General features: G+C 40.5%; 1 protein-coding gene across 1 annotated transcript in view; it reads right to left on the minus strand.

The window, feature by feature from the left end:
• ITGB5 (integrin subunit beta 5) overlaps positions 1-14234 on the minus strand; it is an 81589-nt gene extending 67355 nt beyond the window's left edge. Inside the window, exon 1 of the mRNA XM_060687917.2 lies at positions 13579-14234. Within this exon, the coding sequence (XP_060543900.2) occupies positions 13579-13660 (82 nt within the window). The 5' untranslated portion in view covers positions 13661-14234. The remainder of the gene's footprint in view (positions 1-13578) is intronic.
• Between the last annotated feature and the right edge of the window lie 6561 nt (positions 14235-20795).

Genomic DNA, 20795 nt, shown 5'->3' on the forward strand with positions numbered 1-20795 from the left:
TGGCACACATGCCATAGATTCGCCATCAGGGTTCTAGGTTGTTGCTCAGATTCTAGATTCTAGGAAGAAACATTGTATTTTATAAATACGGTCATTGCCCTTTTATTATTCTGTGTGCAAACTTAATCAAAGAAATACTCCTGTTTAGAACATTTCCTGAATTTGAGATTACTGGCCAATGATGCTTTATACCTCTTTGTTATATTGTCTCCTTGATTATCCTTCCTTCTGAGCTGGAGGCTCCTAAATTAGCCCTTTGACATGCAATATATAGATTTAAACTAGTAGCTTTAAACCATGTTGCAGCCAAAACCAAGGAGAATTCATATCCACCAATAGCTAAAACTTGTGAAATTCTATTATTCCATTTGGGTTATGGAATATATGGTTCTGACATAACAGCATGTTGACAAATGAGATATGAATGAAGCTGCAAGGCTTTTTCTCTCTTTCTCAGCAGTAAATTATTACCATTACAGATCTTGACACTTCCTACCTAGGCTCTGGATATATAAAAGTACATACTGTATATATTTGATGTCTTTGAGTTAGTGTTGACTTCTGTTATCTGTCTGGACAAGTCCCTGTACTTTTCTTTGCAAGAATTTATTTATTTATTTATTTATTTATTTATTTATTTATTTATTTATTATGCAAGGAAACAAGTAACAGTATAGACACAGACATGGACACATGAAAAAAATTAGCACAAATAAAAAGATATAAATAGGCAAAACATAGCCATAAACACATAGAATGATTACATATAAATGGGGACAGTAGGACAGAGACGGTCGGCACGCTGGTGCGCTTATGCACACCCCCTTAGGGACCTCTTAAAAAACATGAAAGATCCACGGTAGACAGTTTAAGGTAAAAGGTATGGGGATTAGAGAGACTAACAACAGGATCAGGTAGAGTGTTCCAGACATTTACTACTCTATTGCGGAAGTCATATTTCCTACAATCAAGATTAGAGCGAATTACATTGAGTTTGAATTTATTGATAGCCCTTGTGTTATTACGGTTGAAATTAAAGTACTCATTTACAGGTAGGACTTTGTGGTAAATAATCTTATGAACTAAGCATAGGTCAGAACATAGACGGCATAGTTCGAGGCTACCCAGACCTAAAATTTCAAGCCCGGTGGTACAGGGAATTTTATTTCGAGCAGAAGATTTGAGTACTCTTCTAGTAAAATATTTTGGAAGTGTTTGCCCTTGCCTGCTTCTGACAACTGAGAAAGAGTGACTGGCTCAAGGTCACCTGACCTGTGCTTCAGGTGTGTTGGAAGGAAAATCCATCTGATTCAGTTCCAAGCTGGGAGAAAGAAGCTGGAAACAACATGGAGGCTGGAGGCTGACTGGAAATAAAGGTTCCCTTTACTGATGAAGCAGAACTGCCAGGGTTTGTGGTTCTGGGTCAACTGAACAAATGGTTGAATGAGTGGATGGATCTTTATAGGTTTCTGTGACTTTTGAAGTTTGAGCTGTTCTGGGGGTGGTGCAATGAAGGGACGTGTTTTGAAAGGGTGTTGGGCTATTCCTATTATGGCTAATGGCTTTCGTCCTGTGTTGGATCTTTGGTGAGGGGCTGCTTTCTAATCCTATCATTCCTCCTTTGTTAGTTGTGCTGCAAAGAGTGTCGAAATAGCCTGCCTTGAATGGATTTCTGCCTGCAATATTTGCTTTGCTTATGATTAGAGCCATCTAGATTTGACTTCCTCTTTCAATAAGCTCTTTATCTCCTGAAGTGCTAGCATCTGCTGTGGGCTATTAAGAAAGACTGGGGGCTGTTTTACGCCTCTAAAAACATGTTTCTCCATTTCTCCTTTAGGGAAATATAATATTCTTCCTTTTTTAATATTTCCCAAAATATTTCATTCTTCTGGGGGAGGGGGAGGGCTTCTCACAGGTGATACCAGAGCTTAGGGTCTTCTGGTTTCTAACCTGGTATCTTAACCGTTGCACAAAACTGGACCTCATAGGAAAGCAAACCGAGAAATAAAAAAGAGATTAGCTTGCTTTCAACTGCATAGTTATAACAATGATGTCTGCAGAAAAGGAAAAAGGCATTATGGGAAGGGAGCTACAGTTCTCACTGAATTCGCATTACTGTAAAGGAATCCAACGAATGACTCTGCATTCATGCTATGCAATCTAAAGAGAAAATGACCTGAGGCTGGATTACAAATGGATTTCTTTTCTCCCATACCAAAGTGTCAGTGTAATAACTGCATAGACTAAAGGCGATCCCATTAAATCCTTCTTAAAAGATCAGCAGAAGCATTAATCGGTTTGGCTCCAAAATTTCTCATCAGCAACCATAACTGCAAAAAAGAAAGGGAAACACTGAATGGCAGGTTAGATGTGGCTCAAACAGATTTGCAATTTCATCTGGGTAGGAATTTCAATTTCCCTTCGTAACACTTTTGTGTTGCTGTTCTTGTGCAGCATATGCTGATCTTTGAAAATGCAAAAAATGGGTGTTGCCTGCATGAATCATTCACTTTGAGAATTGAAAATTCCACTCCCAACACCCCACATAGTTGAAAAAATAACAACCTGCTCCAGCAGCAGCAGTTTTGTATCTAATGGTTTAGAAAATTGTCAACTTTAAGACATGTGAACTTCAGCTACCAAAATTCTGGAAATGGAAGGTCCACACAACTTAAAATTGGCAAGGTAGGGAAACACCGCTTAAAGGCAACTGGGCTTTCTTTTTTGTTTTTATTTGAAGACGTTTCGCTTCTCATCCAAGAAGCTTCATCGGTTCTGGCAGGTTAGTGGGGGACATGGAAGACTCCTATCATCCTCCATCATCCTGCCAGAACCAATGAAGCTTCTTGGATGAGAAGCAAAATGTCTTCAAATAAAAATAAAGGAAGAAAGTCAGGTTGCCTTTTGAAAAAGCACCTTTGAGACAATCATGACCCGAATGACTGAGAATCTCTATAGAGTGCTTAAAGGCATGTTCAACCTGTGGAATGCTGAATTCTCTAAATTTAATTAATTTAATTTAATTTAATTTAATTTAATTTAATTTAATTTAATTTAATTTAATTTAATTTAATTTAATTTAATTAATTTAATAATTTAATTTAATTTAATTTAATTTAATTTAATTTAATTTAATTTAATTTAATTTAATTTATTCAATTTATATGCCGCCCCTCTCCGAAGACTCAGGGCGGCCCACAATACATTTTAAAAAATCATTATAAAAAACATTTAAAAATTAAAAAACATTAAAAACATTAAAAACTCATTCACGCCATTCATGGCCGGATCTCACCAGATCACAAGAGCGAGATCAACAGCCCCAGGCCTGCCAGAAAAGCCAGGTCTTCACCGCTTTTCGGAAGGCCAATAGGGTGGGGATGGTCCGGACTTCAGGAGGTAACTGGTTCCAGAGAGCTGGGGCAGCCACAGAGAAGGCCCTCCCCCGTGGGCCTGCCAGCCGGCATTGTTTAGCTGAAGGGACCCAGAGGAGACCAACTCTGTGGGATCTTACCGGTCGCTGGGAGCTATGCAGCAGAAGGCGGTCTCAAAGATAACCTGGCCCTAAGCCATGTAGGGCTTTAAAGGTAATAACCAACACCTTGAATTGTGACCCGAGACCAATAGGGAGCCAGTGCAGCTCGCGGAGAATTGGTGTAATGTGGGTCTACCTAGGTGCACCCACGACAGCTCGCACAGCTGCGTTCTGGACCAACTGTAGTCTCTGAACACTTTTCAAGGGTAGCCCCATGTAGAGCGCGTTGCAATAATCTAACCATGAGGTGACAAGGGCATGAGTGACTGTGAGGAGAGCCTCCTGATCCAAGTAGGGTCGCAATTGGTGCACCAGGCGAACTAAACCATTTAAGGTGTGTGGACTTCAACTCACAGAAATTTGGTAGTTGAAGTCCATATGTCTTAAAGTTGACACAGCTGGGAAACATTTACCTAAGGGATGATTTTTTAAAAACTATGCATTGACTTAATCATAGAGATGGGTCTACAGAGGTTTTGGGAAGGAGAAAAAAGAGAGGAAGGTGTGGTACAAATCTTATATGCCTACTTTCCTCTTGATAGGGTGCTCCATTTTGATGGCAACCATAGGTTGGAAGAAACAAGCAGTTCTGCTTTCTTTCTGTAAACCCAGACAAGTGATATAGCGATAAGAACAAAGTAAATAAATCACCTACTGACTTTGGAATTTAGGAGATGTGATGAAGAATATATGAATCTACAGAGAAGGCAGAATTGATTTTCAGAAGAGAAAATTCCAGACATCAATTAAAAAAAAAAACATTTTAGGCAGTCAACCAATTTGGGCCAAATATTCCAAATAGTAATTTTCAAGCTATCTTAGCCTGCACAGATTCTTCCTTCTTTGGCCTTCTTTATTTTGCTCAATGCTGACCATTTCTTTCTTCTGTTCTGTCTCACAGTTCTCCCAGAGAATGTTTTTCCATCTTGTTGGATCAAGTTATGGGAATTTCTTTCCCTACTCTAGGTTGGGTTACTGTCATAAGCAAATGAGGTCATTGTTCAACAAATCAGTTTTCAAAATCCAAGCTAAATGTTACGTAGCAATGAAGTCTGTTATCCTCCATGGTTTTATGCCATCGAATGTGATCGAGAAGGACAGATGAACTCTGAGTACCATCAATTAAAGAATGTCATCTTGAAGGATCCAGAAAATGCACTTACTTTATTGCAGCATCTTATTTCTGGAACAATATTACCCCCTTCCCTAAGATTTTTATAGCTCCTATCTTTATATAATTCAATTAAATAGTTCAAAACTTGAGTATCTTCCCAAGCATTGAGGATAGGGTGATGATGATGAGTATTTTTTTGGTTATGGTTGGTTCATAAGTGCTCTTTGGTTCTTGTATGTAGACAGTTGTGTCCTTTTTAATCTGTAAACCAACTAGAGTTGTCAAGGTGGCCTCAAAATTTGAAAATAAATAAAATCAATAAACAAATGTCATCTGGTTTGTGGAACATGAAGGGAAACTCTAGAAGAAGAATTTTTGCCATGTCTACATTAGCAGTAAAAGGTTAAAATAAAATGTGAACTATCCATTACCTGCCATCACATTGGTGTCAACTCTTAAGAGGCCACATACACTCGAATGCAAAACATACATCATTGTCTATGCTGTAAACAAAACAGGTCAAACATCTGTTTGCCTAAATCCATCCTTTTCTCATTTTATTATTTTTATTTTATGTGCAATGCTAACATATGAATCAGGGTGGATTTGATTTAAATCGAGTTGATTTAAATCACTAGTAAAAAGGCTTGATTTAAATCAACTCGATTTAAATCATAATTTTTAAAGAGCAACTGTCATCTCTGCTACTCCTTTGACCCACTGTTGACTCACCGATAGTCCCAGTGTTGCAGAATATACAGCCTCATGCTACATAACTAAGCTCCATTTCATGCTGAATAAACTAAATTAATAATTTATCTTAAATAGAAAACTATCTTACGATAGATTTTTACCCCAAAAGTTTTTTATTAAAATAAATTCAATAAAAATCAAAAAAATCCGATTTAAATAAAAAAAATCCGATTTAAATTAAAAAAAATCTGATTTTTTTTTATTTTTTTTAAAAATCATTGATTTTTATCCACCCTGATGATTTCTGCAAATAATAATACTGACAAAATAAGGTTGTGCTACGTAATGACAATTAAAAAAAATTCAAAATAAAGATTATGAAAAAAAGCATTCCACATATTTCGCACTCTTGTCCTGCATTTAAAGGCAGATAATTATGTCCTTTATCTATACCACCATGATTATCACAATGTAAAGTCTCAGAATTTAATTCATTTATTATTTTTGTTACACAAAGCACACTTATATAATCCCCAGAAGGCCTTTTGATAGAATTCTGAATTCCATAAATTCAGATTTAAGATGAACTATGATGTTGGGGCAAATCCAGTATCAATTCTTACAACTAACAGTTATGGAGGATGATTAGAACATGGTAGATTTGAAAGCTAGAAGGTGAAGTAGATGAAGGACAAGAAATAGAAAGCCACATTCATCAATTCGTTTATTTTTATGAAGAATGAATAATTACATGGATAGTTATTTAGATAGATTTTTGATCAAGTAATGGCATATGTCTAATGCTCAGCTTCTGAATCAAATTTCAGGCAGTGAGTTGTGATCTAGTACTTAATGTGTTAATAGAGTGCACAGTATCATTCCGTTAATAGCATTCTGGAGAATACAATTGAAATATTAAGTTTACAACAGCATTCCAATTTCTACTCTGACTTGATTTCATCACTCAGAAATAAATTAACTGCCCAAGTTTTGCTTGCATTTTACTTCCAGATGTCTTGGATTCAGTGCTTATTATAATAATGTCTGGAAGGTTTTCACCGGGTTCTGCAGTTTTTCAATTCTTCAGCACAGGCTGCTTAATTTAGCAGACAGTTTGTTAACACTGCTTCTTAAATTGTAACTATAAGAAGGAAATCAACAAAACAACTTAAGAGCACTCAGATCTACTTCTGCTTTTAAAAGTGCACAATCATCACAATAAGAATATTTAGGGAATGCATTTTGCAAAGTTAACACAAGTTTTTATGATAAGGGCATCCTTATATCTCCAGTATTTTTTATCGCAGTAGTCAACATCTCAATTGCAGCAGCCTATGCTAGAATCAATTACCAGTTCACAGAATCCCACTGCATTATTATTCACCATAGATGTGAGAGGAGCATTTTCCTGGATGTCTGTTGAATTTATTTTTTCATAAACATGCTTAGAACGGGGCTGGCGGCTTAACTCAACTTGAATTCTGTTTGAGCCTTGAGTGAGCATTTGCCCACACACGTTCAAGAACTTCATCATAACCGCAAGGAATCGCTTTTTCCTTTGTAACTAAGACAAGGAATTAAAGGACATTATATGCCTCCAAGAAAGGTGGATAATATGCCTTTCCAACCTTAGTCTTCTAGCCTCAGGCCATCCTCCAGTTCTGCTTCCACACAAAGTTAGAAAACGACTTCAAACCAAGCTACATGCTTCATACCATGCTGCATTCCAGAGTTGGATATTTTTCAATTTCATGGTGCTTCAAGAAAAGATGTATGAAGCTTAAAAGTGCAGGAATGCTGAATTACAGCAGCAGCTGTTATCAACTAAAGTACCAAAGGATTTTTTTCCTACTAGAAAAATAACCAAATCAAATCCTCTTGTAAAGGAGGAAAAAGGATATTAAGATTTACCACCTCAGCCATCAACTTTCAATTATGGGCATTAAAAAAAAAGGTACTACAATATGTGAGAATTAGTATATTCTGTCTTTGGATAACTACGGGCAGGGAATCACTGATCTGCTTTTCTGAAATATAGATCAGTCTACACGAGGGGAAAAGAAACATATACATAAATGGGGTGAGAAAAGGGTTTTAATTTAATAGTAAAATAGAATGGTTCAAAGGCATTTTGAACATAAAGCTTCCTGGTTTTGAGTTTGAGCTATTTTGTATATTTTCTGGAAGAATTTCATGCTGAAAAAATGTTTTGAACTCAAAAGAGTTCAAATGGAAACATTTTGCATATCCCTCATAAAACAGAAACGAGAATCTACAATACTGATGAGTTAGATCTTTGGTCTACTTAGCTCAATAGTATGTAGACCGATTTATGACAGTTTTGCATAATTTGAGGCAGGAATCGTCTTCACTTTTACTGGGAAGTGCTGGGGCTTGAACACAAGAACTTCTGAGGCAAAGCAGATGTTCCACCATTAAGTTAGAGTTTTGATATGATCTGTCTGTAAAGGATTTTCTAACACCAAGGAAATGCCCACATGGTTGAGAAGACATTAAACAATGCCAGAGTCAGCAAGGATAAATGTGATCTTCTTTGTAGCAATAGCAATAGCAATAGCACCTAGACTTATATATTGCTTTACAGTGCTTTATAACCTTCTCTGAGTGGTTTACAGAGTCAGAATATTGACCCCAACAATTTGGATCCTCATTTTACCGACCTTGGAAGGATAGAAGGCTATGTCAACCTTGAGCCGGTGAGAATCGAACTGCCACAAATTGCAGGCGGCTGGCAGTCAGCAGAAGTAGCCTGCAGTACTGCACTCTAACCACTGCACCACCATGTAACTTTTTAACTAAGTTGCATTGTGTCAAATAACAAACAACTGAACCATTAGCATGTTTTAGGACAGACGTCCGCAATGTTTCCGGGTTGGTGGACCGGGAAGAAGGAATGGTTCCGCATGAGAGGAACTTAAATGGAGTGTGCGTGCATTCACCAGCTGCTCACACAAGCGAGGATGCACACGCACCCACTGGCCGTTTCTGCAGCCCAGTTGCAAACCCCTCAAAGCTCACTAGTGGGCCACAGCCCATAGGTTGGGGACTCCTGCTTTAGGACATTGATAATTGATAAATATAGTTCTGGGTAGAAGTAAAAAGGGCTGCCATCTGGCGTGTACCAAACAGAGATACTGAGAACTTTAAAAATATGATCTCCTGAAGAAGCAATATTTATTAGTAGAAAAGTATGTCATGATCCAGGTTTGGATCGAGCAACATAACAGCAAGAAAGCAGCCTTGCATCTATGTAGTTTTCATGGATGCCTGAAGTCTTGGCAAAACTGGAATCTGCTGGCCTTGTTTAAAAATCAACTCTGTGCTACCTCAAGTTTTAAAGAAAAGTTGCTTCAAGAGGAGTTTTTTTTAATGCTAAAAAACGTTATGTGTAGGCAGAGATCCGATCCTTTTAAAGGAGTGCAAAGATATGACCATCTATGTGAGGATTTACTGATTCTATAAATGGAAGCCAGCTAAATCATTCAAGGAACTTACCCAAGGAAAGCATGATAGCCTATTTCCTGTTGCAAAATCTCTTCACGGAATAGTCAAAGAATTATTCCCGTGCAAAATGCAATGTGTTTTCCTACCAAGCAGTCCTTCTCTGTCAATTGCATTTATTCCTATTTCTAATCTTCAATAAAATATTCAAGGCCAATCGTGAGTGAAACGTGACAACCACAAATTTAGCACTAGATATAACTGCACCTTTCATCTTGAGAAGGCGGACTTCATTCCTTCATCTTTCCCCCAATCACTAGATCTCTTCCTCAGACACTTCCTTATAAAATCAAGTTTGTAGATCTCAAAACTTTAAAAATATTGAAACCAGCAGGGTGATTTTGAGCCAGTCAACCTCTCTCTCAGCCCTAGAAGAGAAGCAAACCACTTTCAAATGTTGCAAAAATACGTGTATAGATGAATATAGATGTTCATGTAGATGTAGATGTAGCACGATCCATGTAGATGTTCATAAGATGGTATAAAAATAATAATAAGGAAAGATTTTGGAATTTTTCTTACCGCTAACCCAACTGCCTTTTACTTGTTGTAAACTTCCAGTTTGCATTTCTCCACATATTGAAATCTGCAGAGTGACAGATTATAGTGATACATCATGTGTCACAATGCGAGTTGTGCCCATATTTTAAGAAAGGTATATATATCCTTGGGATCAATTGCCATATACAGTCACGAGCAATCACTTCTGAGTTACAATGTACTCCATGTGAAAATGATTTATAGCTTGCTCTAAGATACATTATAGGGAATACAATACTTTCTACTGTTTAGTTAGCTGTTAACTTAGATCCATATTGCATTTGTTAAATAGGCAAAGACGGCAAATTCAATGCGATTTACTCTCAGGTAAGTGCAGATAGAAGTACAGTGTTCCGGAAACATAGCTGTCATAGCTTTTCATGACACAAATGCCCGATTCGTTGTCCCTCATATCCTGAAAACCTGTCTCGTAGAGTGTCAGAAGGGCTTTCCTAGTGGCTCAGTTGTGGCCTGGGCTGATGGAAAACTATACAGGCGGTCCTTGATTTACAACAGCTCAAAGAGCCACAGTAAAGCAATGGTTAGAATGCAGTACTGCAGTCTATTTCTGCTGACTGCTGGCTGACTGCAATTTGACAGTTCGAATTTCACCAGGCTCAAGGTTGACTAGCCTTCCATCCGAGGGGGTAAAATGAGGACCCAGATTGTTGAGGGCAATATGCTGACTCTGTAAACTACTTAGAGAGGGCTGTAAAGCACTGTGAAGCGGTATATAATTCTAAGTGCTTTTGTTATTGCTATTTAGTGACCGTTTGAAGTTACAACACACTGAAAAAAGGTGACTTATGACCGTTTTTCACGCTTACAACTGTTACAGCATCCCCGTAGACACGTGATCAAAATTCAGATGCTTGGTAACTGACTCATATTTATGACGGTTGCATTGTCTTGGGGTCATGCGATGAGCTTCTGCAACCTTGTGACAAGCAAAGTCCATGGGGAAACCAAATTCACTTAACAACTGTGTTACTAATCGAACAACTGCAATGATTCACTTAACAACAGTGACAAGAAAGGTCCCAAAATGGGGCAAAACTCACTTAACAAATGTTTCACTTAGCAACAGAAATTTTGGGCTCAATTGTTGTTGTAAGTCAGGGACTATCTTACTGGCCTAAAATCTGTGGTCCCCATTGCCAATTCCTTACCCTGCCTCACTTTTAACCTGAGGCCAGATGGCTGTGTCTTAATTTCAGGGGTGCACCAGTTAAGCAAAGGCATCATTTAAAGAGTCTAACATCACTGCCTTCTCTCTGTATTCACATCATCAGTCAGCAGGAAACCATCTGCCAGTCACAACACTGCTGTGTTTGGTGGATGGTTTTAACAACAGGCTTGTGCAGGCACGGCGTTTTGAAAGAATGCTGGGCCTATAGGGTGAGTTAAATCCTGACACTTCCTGAGCCTGTCGAACAGATACAGTAAAAGAGGCTGGTTTAAAAGAGATGGGTTTTCCACTCCCAAAGAGAGTGGCCTTGCAGGAAAATGCCAAGAGATTAAAGAGGAAGGCACATGTCTGAATATGCGTGAAGTGGCCAGTCGTGCTTGCCTGATCCCAAACCTTTTGACTGACTCACTGTCCAGCCAAACAGATTTTGAGTCCCTTGAAAAATGATGAAGACATCTAATGGGCTATAGGGGGGGGGGGAAAGACCACTCTGATTTAGGAACAGTGAAGGATGGCCTCTGTTATGGATTGGGAATGGGCTGAAGGGACCATCATCAATATGTGTTTGTCCCATGGGCCAAATGGGAACCTGGCAAGTAAAAAGTGAAAGCTGGGTATCATTTCAACAGGGGTGCAAATTGGCGTTTTAAAACATCCCATGATACACGAATTGTTTTTTTTTTAATAATTATGGGATTGAAGCTGATTTTTCAATTTGAGAGATGAAAATATCTGTTTATCTCAAATATATTGGGAGAGGCATCATTACAGTCTCTCTTACATCTCCTGCTATTCAATACTGCTGCTGGAAGTGATACAGGGCAACCATACCTGCTAATGTATTATTTTTTTTTCCTCTGCTGAGTAATCTACTTCTGCAACGAGCAGGAGGAATGGAACTAGCATTTAAAGACCACCCTGTTTCTAACTTTCCCTGGAAGCATCTTAAAGGTAAAGAGAAGGCAGCAAGGAATAAGAAGCTAGTAACAAGCCTATTTCCAAAGATACAGAAGAGCTAATAAGCACATTTGGGGACTTGATATTAACAGATTAACAGAGTTGGAAGGGACCTTGTAGGCCATCTAGTCCAATCCCCCCCCAAGCAAGGGACCCTAAACCATTTCTGACAAATGGCAGTCCAATCTCTTCTTGAAAGCCTCCAGTGATGAAGCTCCCACAACTTCTATATGCAAGCTGTTCCATTGGTTGATTGTTCTCACTGTCAGAAAATTTCTCCTTATTTCTAGGTTGAATCTCTCCTTGATCAGCTTCCATCTATTATTCCTTGTCTGGCCTTCAGGTGCTTGGAAAATAGCTTGACCCCTTCCTCTCTGTGGCAGCCCCTCAAATATTGGAAGACGGCTATCATGTCTCCCCTGGTCCTTCTCTTCACTAGACTAGCCATGCCCAGTTCCTGCAACCGTTCATTGTATGTTTTAACCTCCAGTCCCCTAATCATCTTAGTTGCTCTTCTCTGCACTTTTTCTAGAACATGAAAACAGAATATGAAAGAGAAGTCTTCTTAACTTTGACCTGCCCGCATATTATCACCAGCCTACACAACTATGGAAATTTTGTGCAACTTGGCAGTGTTGCACATCTTGAAAGCTGCATTCTCAAGGAGCCACACTGGGAAAGCTGAGCTACAGCTATTCCAAAATCACTAACCACCTTATAAACACTTTAAAAACACTGTATCAGCAAACCAAGTCCATAAACACTCCTAACAACACCCACGTCTGCTTGGCTCAGTTGGGGGGAAAAACAAAACTCTAGAGAGCCTTCTCTCATACTGCAGAAGTAACTTGGTGATGCACAGCTTTTCTGAAAGAGTAAAGTGGGTTATAAACCGCACAGAAATCACACTTCTCTATAATGAAAGGCTTCATGAATGAATATAGATCAACCATATTTCCATGTTTGGTTTCTGCAAAGAGGTTTAGGGAAATTGTGCACCCTTCAGAGTTTCGGGATACTGTAAAGTTTGCGTATGTCTAGTTTAATGAAAAGAAGGACTCGGGGTGACAGGATAGCAATGTTCCAATATCTCAGGGGCTGCCACAAAGAAGAGAGAGTCAAGCTATTCTCCAAAGCACCTGAGGGTAGGACAAGAAGCAATGGGTGGAAACTAATCAAGGAGAGAAGCAACCTAGAACTAAGGAGAAAAAATTCCTGACAGTTAGAACAATTCATCAGTGGAACAACTTGTCTCCAGAAGTTTTTAAGAAGATATTGAATAACCATTTGTCTGAAATGCTATAGGGCTTCCTGCCTAAGCAGAGGGTTGGACTAGAAGACCTCCAAGGTCCCTTCCAACTCTTGTTATTCTGTTCTGTTAAAAGCATGGGATGTCTATCCTTCAGGCACCACTACCAATTCAGGTTCTATTTCTTCAGCTTTTATTTCACGTGGCATCATCCTGGCAAACTTTAATCAATCCATTCAGCCACTTCTTCGCTGCAGCCCTCACTACACAGCCAAAGCAACCGGGCACCCTCCAAAACGTCTTGGCAGCCGGTTCCATCCTCCTGCAAGTGCAGTTGAAGGAACCCAGATCATACAGCTGGGGAAAAAGGGGGGTGTTGAATAACCACCCATCTATTTACTGATCTCTGGACTGTTGCTGCTGCTATCGAAACACTGGTATGTTTACAGGGAGTTCTACACGTGCTACGTTTATTGTTTTCCATTAACTCCTTCTCTTCCCCGCTTCCCCAAGTCCTGCCTGCCGCGAAAAGCAGCATAAAGATTCACAAAAATAATATATATGTATATATATAAAGTTATCGTTTACTGCGGACTGTGGACGTCTCTCCCGCCGAATCGAATTGGGCGGCCGTCTGACACACACCCCACCGCCCCAATGCAAGATTCACACAACTATGATATGTTCTCTCTCTCTCTCACACACACACACATACACACACCGATCGTCCCCGGCGCGATATAAATATATTCCCCCAGTCCCCTTTGATTTGCACTCACCTGTAACGCCGGGGCAAAAGGAGGAGAGGATCCAAAGGCAGGCAGCGGCGGCGTACCGCGGGAACCCCCTCCCCAGGGCCATGACGACGATCGCTGTCGCAGACGAGGGGGCTAAAAAAGCTTTCGACGGGTGGGAAAAGCCCGGCAAGAGTCGTTAACAAAGGCCACCGCTGCAACGGCAGGAGGCGCGGATCGCTTGGGCGGCTGGATCGGGCGCGATCCTAAGCATTACTGTCTCCGGGCCACCAAGTCTAAGCAAGCCCGCCAGTCAGCCGGAGGTAAATAAGGCAAGAGAGGATCGGCGCTGGCTGCTTCTTCACATCGTCCGGCTGTTTCCGTCCCGGGCGAATCTGGCCGGTCGTTCTCCAGGGAATCCAAAGTTGCGGGACGGCCTGAAACGGGCAGATCTCCCAGGCCCTTGAAGCAGCAACTTTGCCTCCTTCTCTGCCGCCTGGATCGCTTTGGGTTTTGGGGGGTTTTGTTTTGTTTTGGGTTTGGTTTTTTTTTTTGGCTGTGTTTGTTTCTCCTCAACCTGCCCCCCTCCCCCTTCCCCTCCTTTCCTGGATGACTCTCCGGCTCTCTGGCTGGGACTCTCTTCCCAAACTCCTGAACTTTCTTGCTGCCCGGGCTCTGAATGGTAAATCTCCGCCCAGCCCGCCCAATCGGCGTCCAGCAGCGATTAACTCTCTGCAGCCCTTGACGCGAGGCCTCTCCCCGGCCTTTTACTGGGGTCAGGATGGATGGGAATGGCCGGGCAGCCAAAGGAAAGGCGGTGCTGAATGCAGAAATAACGGACTCGTAAGGGACCTTGGAGATCTTCTAGTCCAACCCCCCCACCCCCACCCCCACCATCCCGCTCAAGCAGCAGATTTTATACCATTTGGGACAAATGGCTGTCCAATCTTTTCTTAAAAACCTCCAGTGTTGAGTACCCACAATTTCTGGAGCACAGATGGTCCTCGACTTAAAACCATTTGTTTAGTGACCATGAGCTGTGATGGCACCAGGGGTGGGTTCTACTTACCTTTACTACCGGTTCACAATGGGATTGCGCGAAGCGAGTGCGTGCGCCTTGCTTCTGCGCATGTGCAGATCGCTGATGGTGACATCCGGGGTGGTGGACAAGGCCTCCCACCGTTTTTACTACCGGTTTTTTTTATTTTTTTATTTTTTTATTTTTATTTATATGCCGCCCTTCTCCGGAGACTCAGAGCGGCTTACAATGCGTTAAGCAATAGCCTTCATACTTTTGTATGTTTATACAAAGTCAGCTTATTGCCCCCACAATCCAGGTCCTCATTTTATCTACCTTAGAAAGGATGGAAGGCTGAGTCAACCTTGAGCCTGGGGAGATTTGAACTTGCAGTAATTGCAGGCAGCTGATATTAATAACAGTGCTTTAGTCTGGGCTCTTTTTCTTGCGAATCGGTCTGAACCAGGGACAACCCACCACTGGGTGGCACAGTGGTTAGAATGCAGTACTGCAGGCTACTTCTGCTGATTGCCGGCTGCCTGCAATTTGGCAGTTCAAACTTCACCAGGCTCAAGGTTGACTCAGCCTTCCGAGGTGGGTAAAATGAGGACCCAAATTGTTGGGGGCAATATGCTGACTCTGTAAACTACTTAGAGAGGGCTGTGAAGCACTGTGATGCGGTATAGAAGTCTAAGTGCTATTGCTATTCCAAGTTAAAATGTCACTGAGAAAAAGTGACTTATGGCTGTTTTTCACACTTACAACCATCACAGCATCCCTGTGGTCACATGATCAAAATTTGGATGCTGGGCAACTGGCTCATATTTACCACCATTGCAGTATCCTGGAGTCATGTAATCGTCTTTTGTGACCTTCTGACAAGCAAAGTCAATGGGGAAGCCAGATTCACTTAACTGTAGCAAGGAAGGTCGTAGAATGGGGCAAAATTCCATTAACTGTCTTGCTTAGCAATGGAAATTTTGGACTCAATTGTGGTCATAAGTCAAGGACTATGTGTACTGTAACTGTATTAAGACATGGTGTTTTCTTATCTGAGGCTCAGAATTTCCAGCTGTGGAGCCAATTTATAGCTTTGTTTGAACTGTAAAACATTTAAGGCGTGACATTCCAATATTCTGAAATATTAGAGTAATTCTAATATTCAGCAATAGAGGAAGACAACCTACTGTATATCTGTAGGTGGGGTTTATTGATAGAACATCCTAGAACCGTATGGCGAACCTATGGCACACGTGCCACAGGTAGCACGTGGAGCCATATCTGAGGGCACACGAACATTGCCCTAGCTCAGCTCCAATGCGCATGTGCATGCTGGCCAGCTGATTTTCAGGCCTTTTGTGCCCACTGGAAATTGGAAAACGGGCTGTTTCCAGCCTCTGGAGTGCCTCCGGGGAGGGGAAGGATGTTTTAACTCTCCCCAGGCTCCAAGAAAACCTCGGGAGCCTGGGGAGGGCGAAAAATGGGCCTACTGGGCCCACCGTGCCATCGCATGCCAAAAGCGGGGGGGAGCGCAGGTGGTCGCTCACAAATGTGTGGGGCGGGGTGCATTGAATTATGGGTGTGGGCACATACGTCCGTGACCCCCCCCCCGGCGCAACCCCCGCTTTTGGCACGTGACAGCAAAAAGGTTAGCCATCACTGTCCTAGAAGAAGTGTTTTAAAAATTACTAATACACTTTTTTAATCATTCAAAACTTTTTACTAGTTCTGGTACAGTTTTGGGGCAGCAGCCATCTAAAGTCTAGACACAACAGTTTCAGAAGCATCCCTGATCCACTGGTGGATGGCTTCATGTGTAAAAAGTAGTTAACATTTATTTTCTTATCGTGCAAGCAATGAAATGCCAGTAGTCTGCAATGGATGACTGAGAATCTCTACAGATTTTAGCTATACAATTTGGGATGGACACCCTTTGAATGGTGTGGGAGCAGGAATGGATTTCCAGAGGAAAAAAATTGCAGACTACAGGAACCAGGAGCACTACTCAGGTGACCCTGAGGACCAAGATAAACCTCCAAGTGCTTCAACGAGCCTCTAAAAGGATGCAAATGACCAGCTGTCTGCAAGGAATATAAATCCTTCCATTCCCCACCATCCAGTCAAAGCTGAAGAAGCTTCTTGGATGAGAAGCGAAACATCTTCAGAGAAAAAAACAAGAAAGTCCAGTTGCCTCCTGAAAAAACACCTTTGGGTCAACCATGACCTGGATGACTAAGAATCTCTACTAACATCTTAAGATTGACATGGGCAGTTTTCTAGATTCTATAAATGATGCAAGGGAAATTTGCAGATGACGTCTCCATAAATCCATTAGGTTTGTATAAAGAGAGCACAGTTGACTTTCGTGCATCATATTTAGAGCATTGGAAGCAACGCTTGGGAATCAAAGTTTTGTCCAAGAGGGTATCACCCTCATGAACATTAAGGCTGGACTGAACTATGTCAACCAGCTCCTTTGCATTGTGCTCAATCCTAATACACATTGTATTTATTTTGCTTATATGGGTAAGAATAATGGAGGGAGGGAGGGACGCAGGGGTGAAATCCAGCAGGTTCTGACAGGTTCTGGAAAACTGGTAGTGGAAATTTTGAGCAGTTCGGAGAACCAGCAGCGGACATTTTAGTAGTTCAGAGAACCATTGCTTAACGCATTGTAAGCCGCCCTGAGTCTCCGGAAAAGGGCGGCATATAAATCGAACCAGTAAATAAATAAATAAACAAACAAACAAACAAACAAGCAAACCAGGAAATACCACCTCTACCCCCAGAGTGGGGTGGGAATGGAGATTTTTGCAATATCCTTCTCCTGCCACCCCCACCAAGCCACACCACAGAACTGGTAGTAAAAAAATTTGGATTTCACCATTGGATGGACAGATGTATTGTAGACATAATATGATGTAGAAAACCACTTTTTTGTGTTTAGTTTGTTGAATCTTACACTATCTAAACCATGAGATATGCTAGATGTACAATATAGTTATATAATAAAGATATGGAAAACTGTCTAAAACATAAGATAAGTATTTTTTCCAATAGTTACTTAAATCACACTCATGACATTTTACCTCAGACTAGGAATCTTTTTTTTATGCTTTCCTTTTCTCCTACTAATCTGTTTCCTGGTTTAAACATCTTTTTGCTTCGTCATCTAAATTTCCTTAAGCATTGGAATGCATTTAAACTGCAATCAATCTTGTATTAATATATAAATTACACTGTACTGATTTTTATATGTTTAGGCCACCCGTACGAGGGGAATGTAGGTGACCCAAATTGTTCCACCCCAGACCCTTCTCTGTTTAGCTGTATCAACCCCCCTCCCCTTCCCCTCACCCAGCCTTGTAAAGAGATTAACTTGGTCTCGCCAGCACAACACAATGGAGCGAAAACCGTTGGGCCTCCCTCTTCAACCAAATGAGGTAGAAAGTTGCCTGTTTCCATAGGGATGATGTAGTTCTGAAGACCCACCTGAGGCTCCATTTATTATCCCAAGGACTCACAGTTTCATAAGTTGCTGGTCACTAAAGTCAAATATCAAAACTATGAGGCATCTAGGTATTGTTGAATTTGTATAGATTCATGACTTTAAGCCAGGCTGTTGACTTAACACAATCAGGAACAGTTTAATAACCCTGCTTGCCAAGAAAAATAAAGACTAATACCTTCATTGCTTATTGCACTGGCTTCCTTACCTGATGTTTCATGAACAGTTGCCGAGTGCCTGAACTGAATTTTGATCATGTGACCATGGGTATGCTGCTAGGATCATAAGTGTGAAAAATGGCCATAAGTCACTTACAGTCACTAAATGAACTGCTGCTGTACATACAAAGTATATAGATGATAGATAGATAGATAGATAGATAGATAGATAGATAGATAGATAGATAGATATAGATGATAGATAGCTATAGATGATAGATAGATATAGATAGATATGATAGATAGATGATAGATAGATAGATATAGATGATAGATATAGATGATAGATAGATAGATAGATATAGATAGATATGATAGATAGATGATAGATAGATATAGATGATAGATAGATAGATAGATAGATATAGATGATAGACAGATAGATAGATATAGATGATAGATAGATAGATAGATAGATGATAGATAGATAGATAGATAGATAGATAGATAGATAGATAGATAGATATTACTCTTCCTTTGCATTAAAACAAACAGTGTAGGTGGAGAAGGACAAGTGGCAGTTCAACATTGTGTGACTAGAATCTCAAAACTCTTTGAAAACAAGATATTGGGAGGGAGAGACTTCTGGTAACATCATGATTAGACATTCAGGAGAAAAGAAGAGACAAAAACTGCAGCCTGGGGATTAGTTTTGTTGAATTTAGTGGGGGCTCTTAGTTTTGTAAAAGGTTGCAGCACAAAAAGTCCTTTTAAATCTATTTAGAAAGCTTCGTATTAAACTGGTCCCCTATTTGCTTGATCATTGTTGAATTAAATTTTAAGGAAGGAAAATCGATTATTTTCAGCTAGAACCTAAGAATTTTCCTTTCTAATACGGTGCCTATTTGAATGTAGTATTTTTAAGCCCATGCATTAAAACAGAATTCTTCTATACATTTTAGTTTAGGTTTAATCAAGAGTCCTGTACTCCAGGCAGTTTCAGGAATGGAATTGCACACATGCTTTCCATAGGAACATTGTGAGGGTTTTTTTCTTTTCTTTTAAGATGCACTTTTGCTATGTGTATCTATGAATTGTGGGAAGGGAGCCTTTCCTTTCATTTTCAAAAAATGTGTCAAGATTCAAAAAGCCCAAATAAATCCATTAAGGTTCAGGAAGAGAGATCAAGCCTATAAAAATGGATTTTTTGCACAAGAGGTTCTTTGTGGAGCTTTGTCAAAATTATGTTGCCATCATTGCAGCTGTATTATGTGAGTATGCTTTCTGGAGGAAAAAAATTGAAGACTAGTAAGCAATAATTTATAGTAGCCTAGAAGGATTATACATGTAAAACCTCATGGGACAAGACTAGTTCAAATTGCTGCAAAATCTACATACTTTTAACAGAATAACAGGAAGGGGACCTTGGAGGTCTTCTAGTCCAATCCCCTGCTCAAACAGAAAACCCTATACCATTTTAGACAAATAGTTGTCCAATCTCTTCTTAAAAGCCTCCAGTGTTGGAGCATTCACAACTTCTGGAGACAAGTTGTTCCACTGATTAATTGTTGTAACTGTCAGGGAATTTCTCCTTAGTTCTAAATTGCTTCTCTCCTTGATTAGTTTCCACCCATTGCTTCTTGTCCTGCCTTTAGGTGCTTTAGAGAATAACTCAACTCCCTCTTCTCTGTGGCAGCCCCTGAGATATTGGAACACTGCCATCATGTCACCCCTAATCCTTCTTTTCATTAAACTAGACATACCCAATTCCTGCAACTGTTCTTTATATGTTTTAGTCTCCAGTCCAGGGGTGAAATCCAGCAGGTTCTGACAGATTCTGGAGAACCGGTAGCGGAAATTTTGAGCAGTTCGGAGAACCGGCAAATACCACCTCTGGCTGGCCCCGGAGTGGGGTGGGAAAGGAGATTTTGCAATATCTTCCCCCAGGAGTGGGGTGGGAACGAAGGTTTTGCAGTATCCTTCACCTGCCACGCCCACCAAGCCACACCACGCCCACCAAGCCATGCCCACAGAACCGGTAGTAAAAAAAAATTGGATTTCACCCCTGCTCCAGTCCCCTTAGGGGTTTAGGGAATAGCACATGTGTTTTGGTACTCAAAGTGCCCTTGTATTGCATGGAATAAAATTATTTTACTTTACTCTAGCCTTCTCTATTTATATTTGTTTTTAAGAAAGGCGCCAATGCTTCTTCCTGTCGTGATCCACACCCCTTTGACAAATATTGAGCCTCTGTTAGGAAAACTGCCTCTTCCTCACCGTCCTCCCCCCCTCGCCAATGTACCTCTTGCAAACAATAAGGCAAATACAGGTAGTCCTCCACTTACAACAGTTCATTTAGTGACCGTTCAAAGTTACAACGGCACAGAAAAAAGTGACTTACGGCCATTTTTCACAGTTACGACTTTTGCAGCATCCCCATGATCCTGTGATCAAAATTCAGATGTTTGGCAACTGGTTCATATTTATGATCATTGCTGTGTCCCAAGGTCACGTGATCACTTTTTTTTTTTTTTGCATCCTTCTGACAAGCAAAGTTTAATTCACAATTAACAACCAG

The sequence above is a fragment of the Pantherophis guttatus genome, chromosome 1, assembly GCF_059756535.1.
Source record: "Pantherophis guttatus breed Tessera chromosome 1, ASM5975653v1, whole genome shotgun sequence".
NCBI classification, from domain to species: Eukaryota; Metazoa; Chordata; class Lepidosauria; order Squamata; family Colubridae; genus Pantherophis; species Pantherophis guttatus.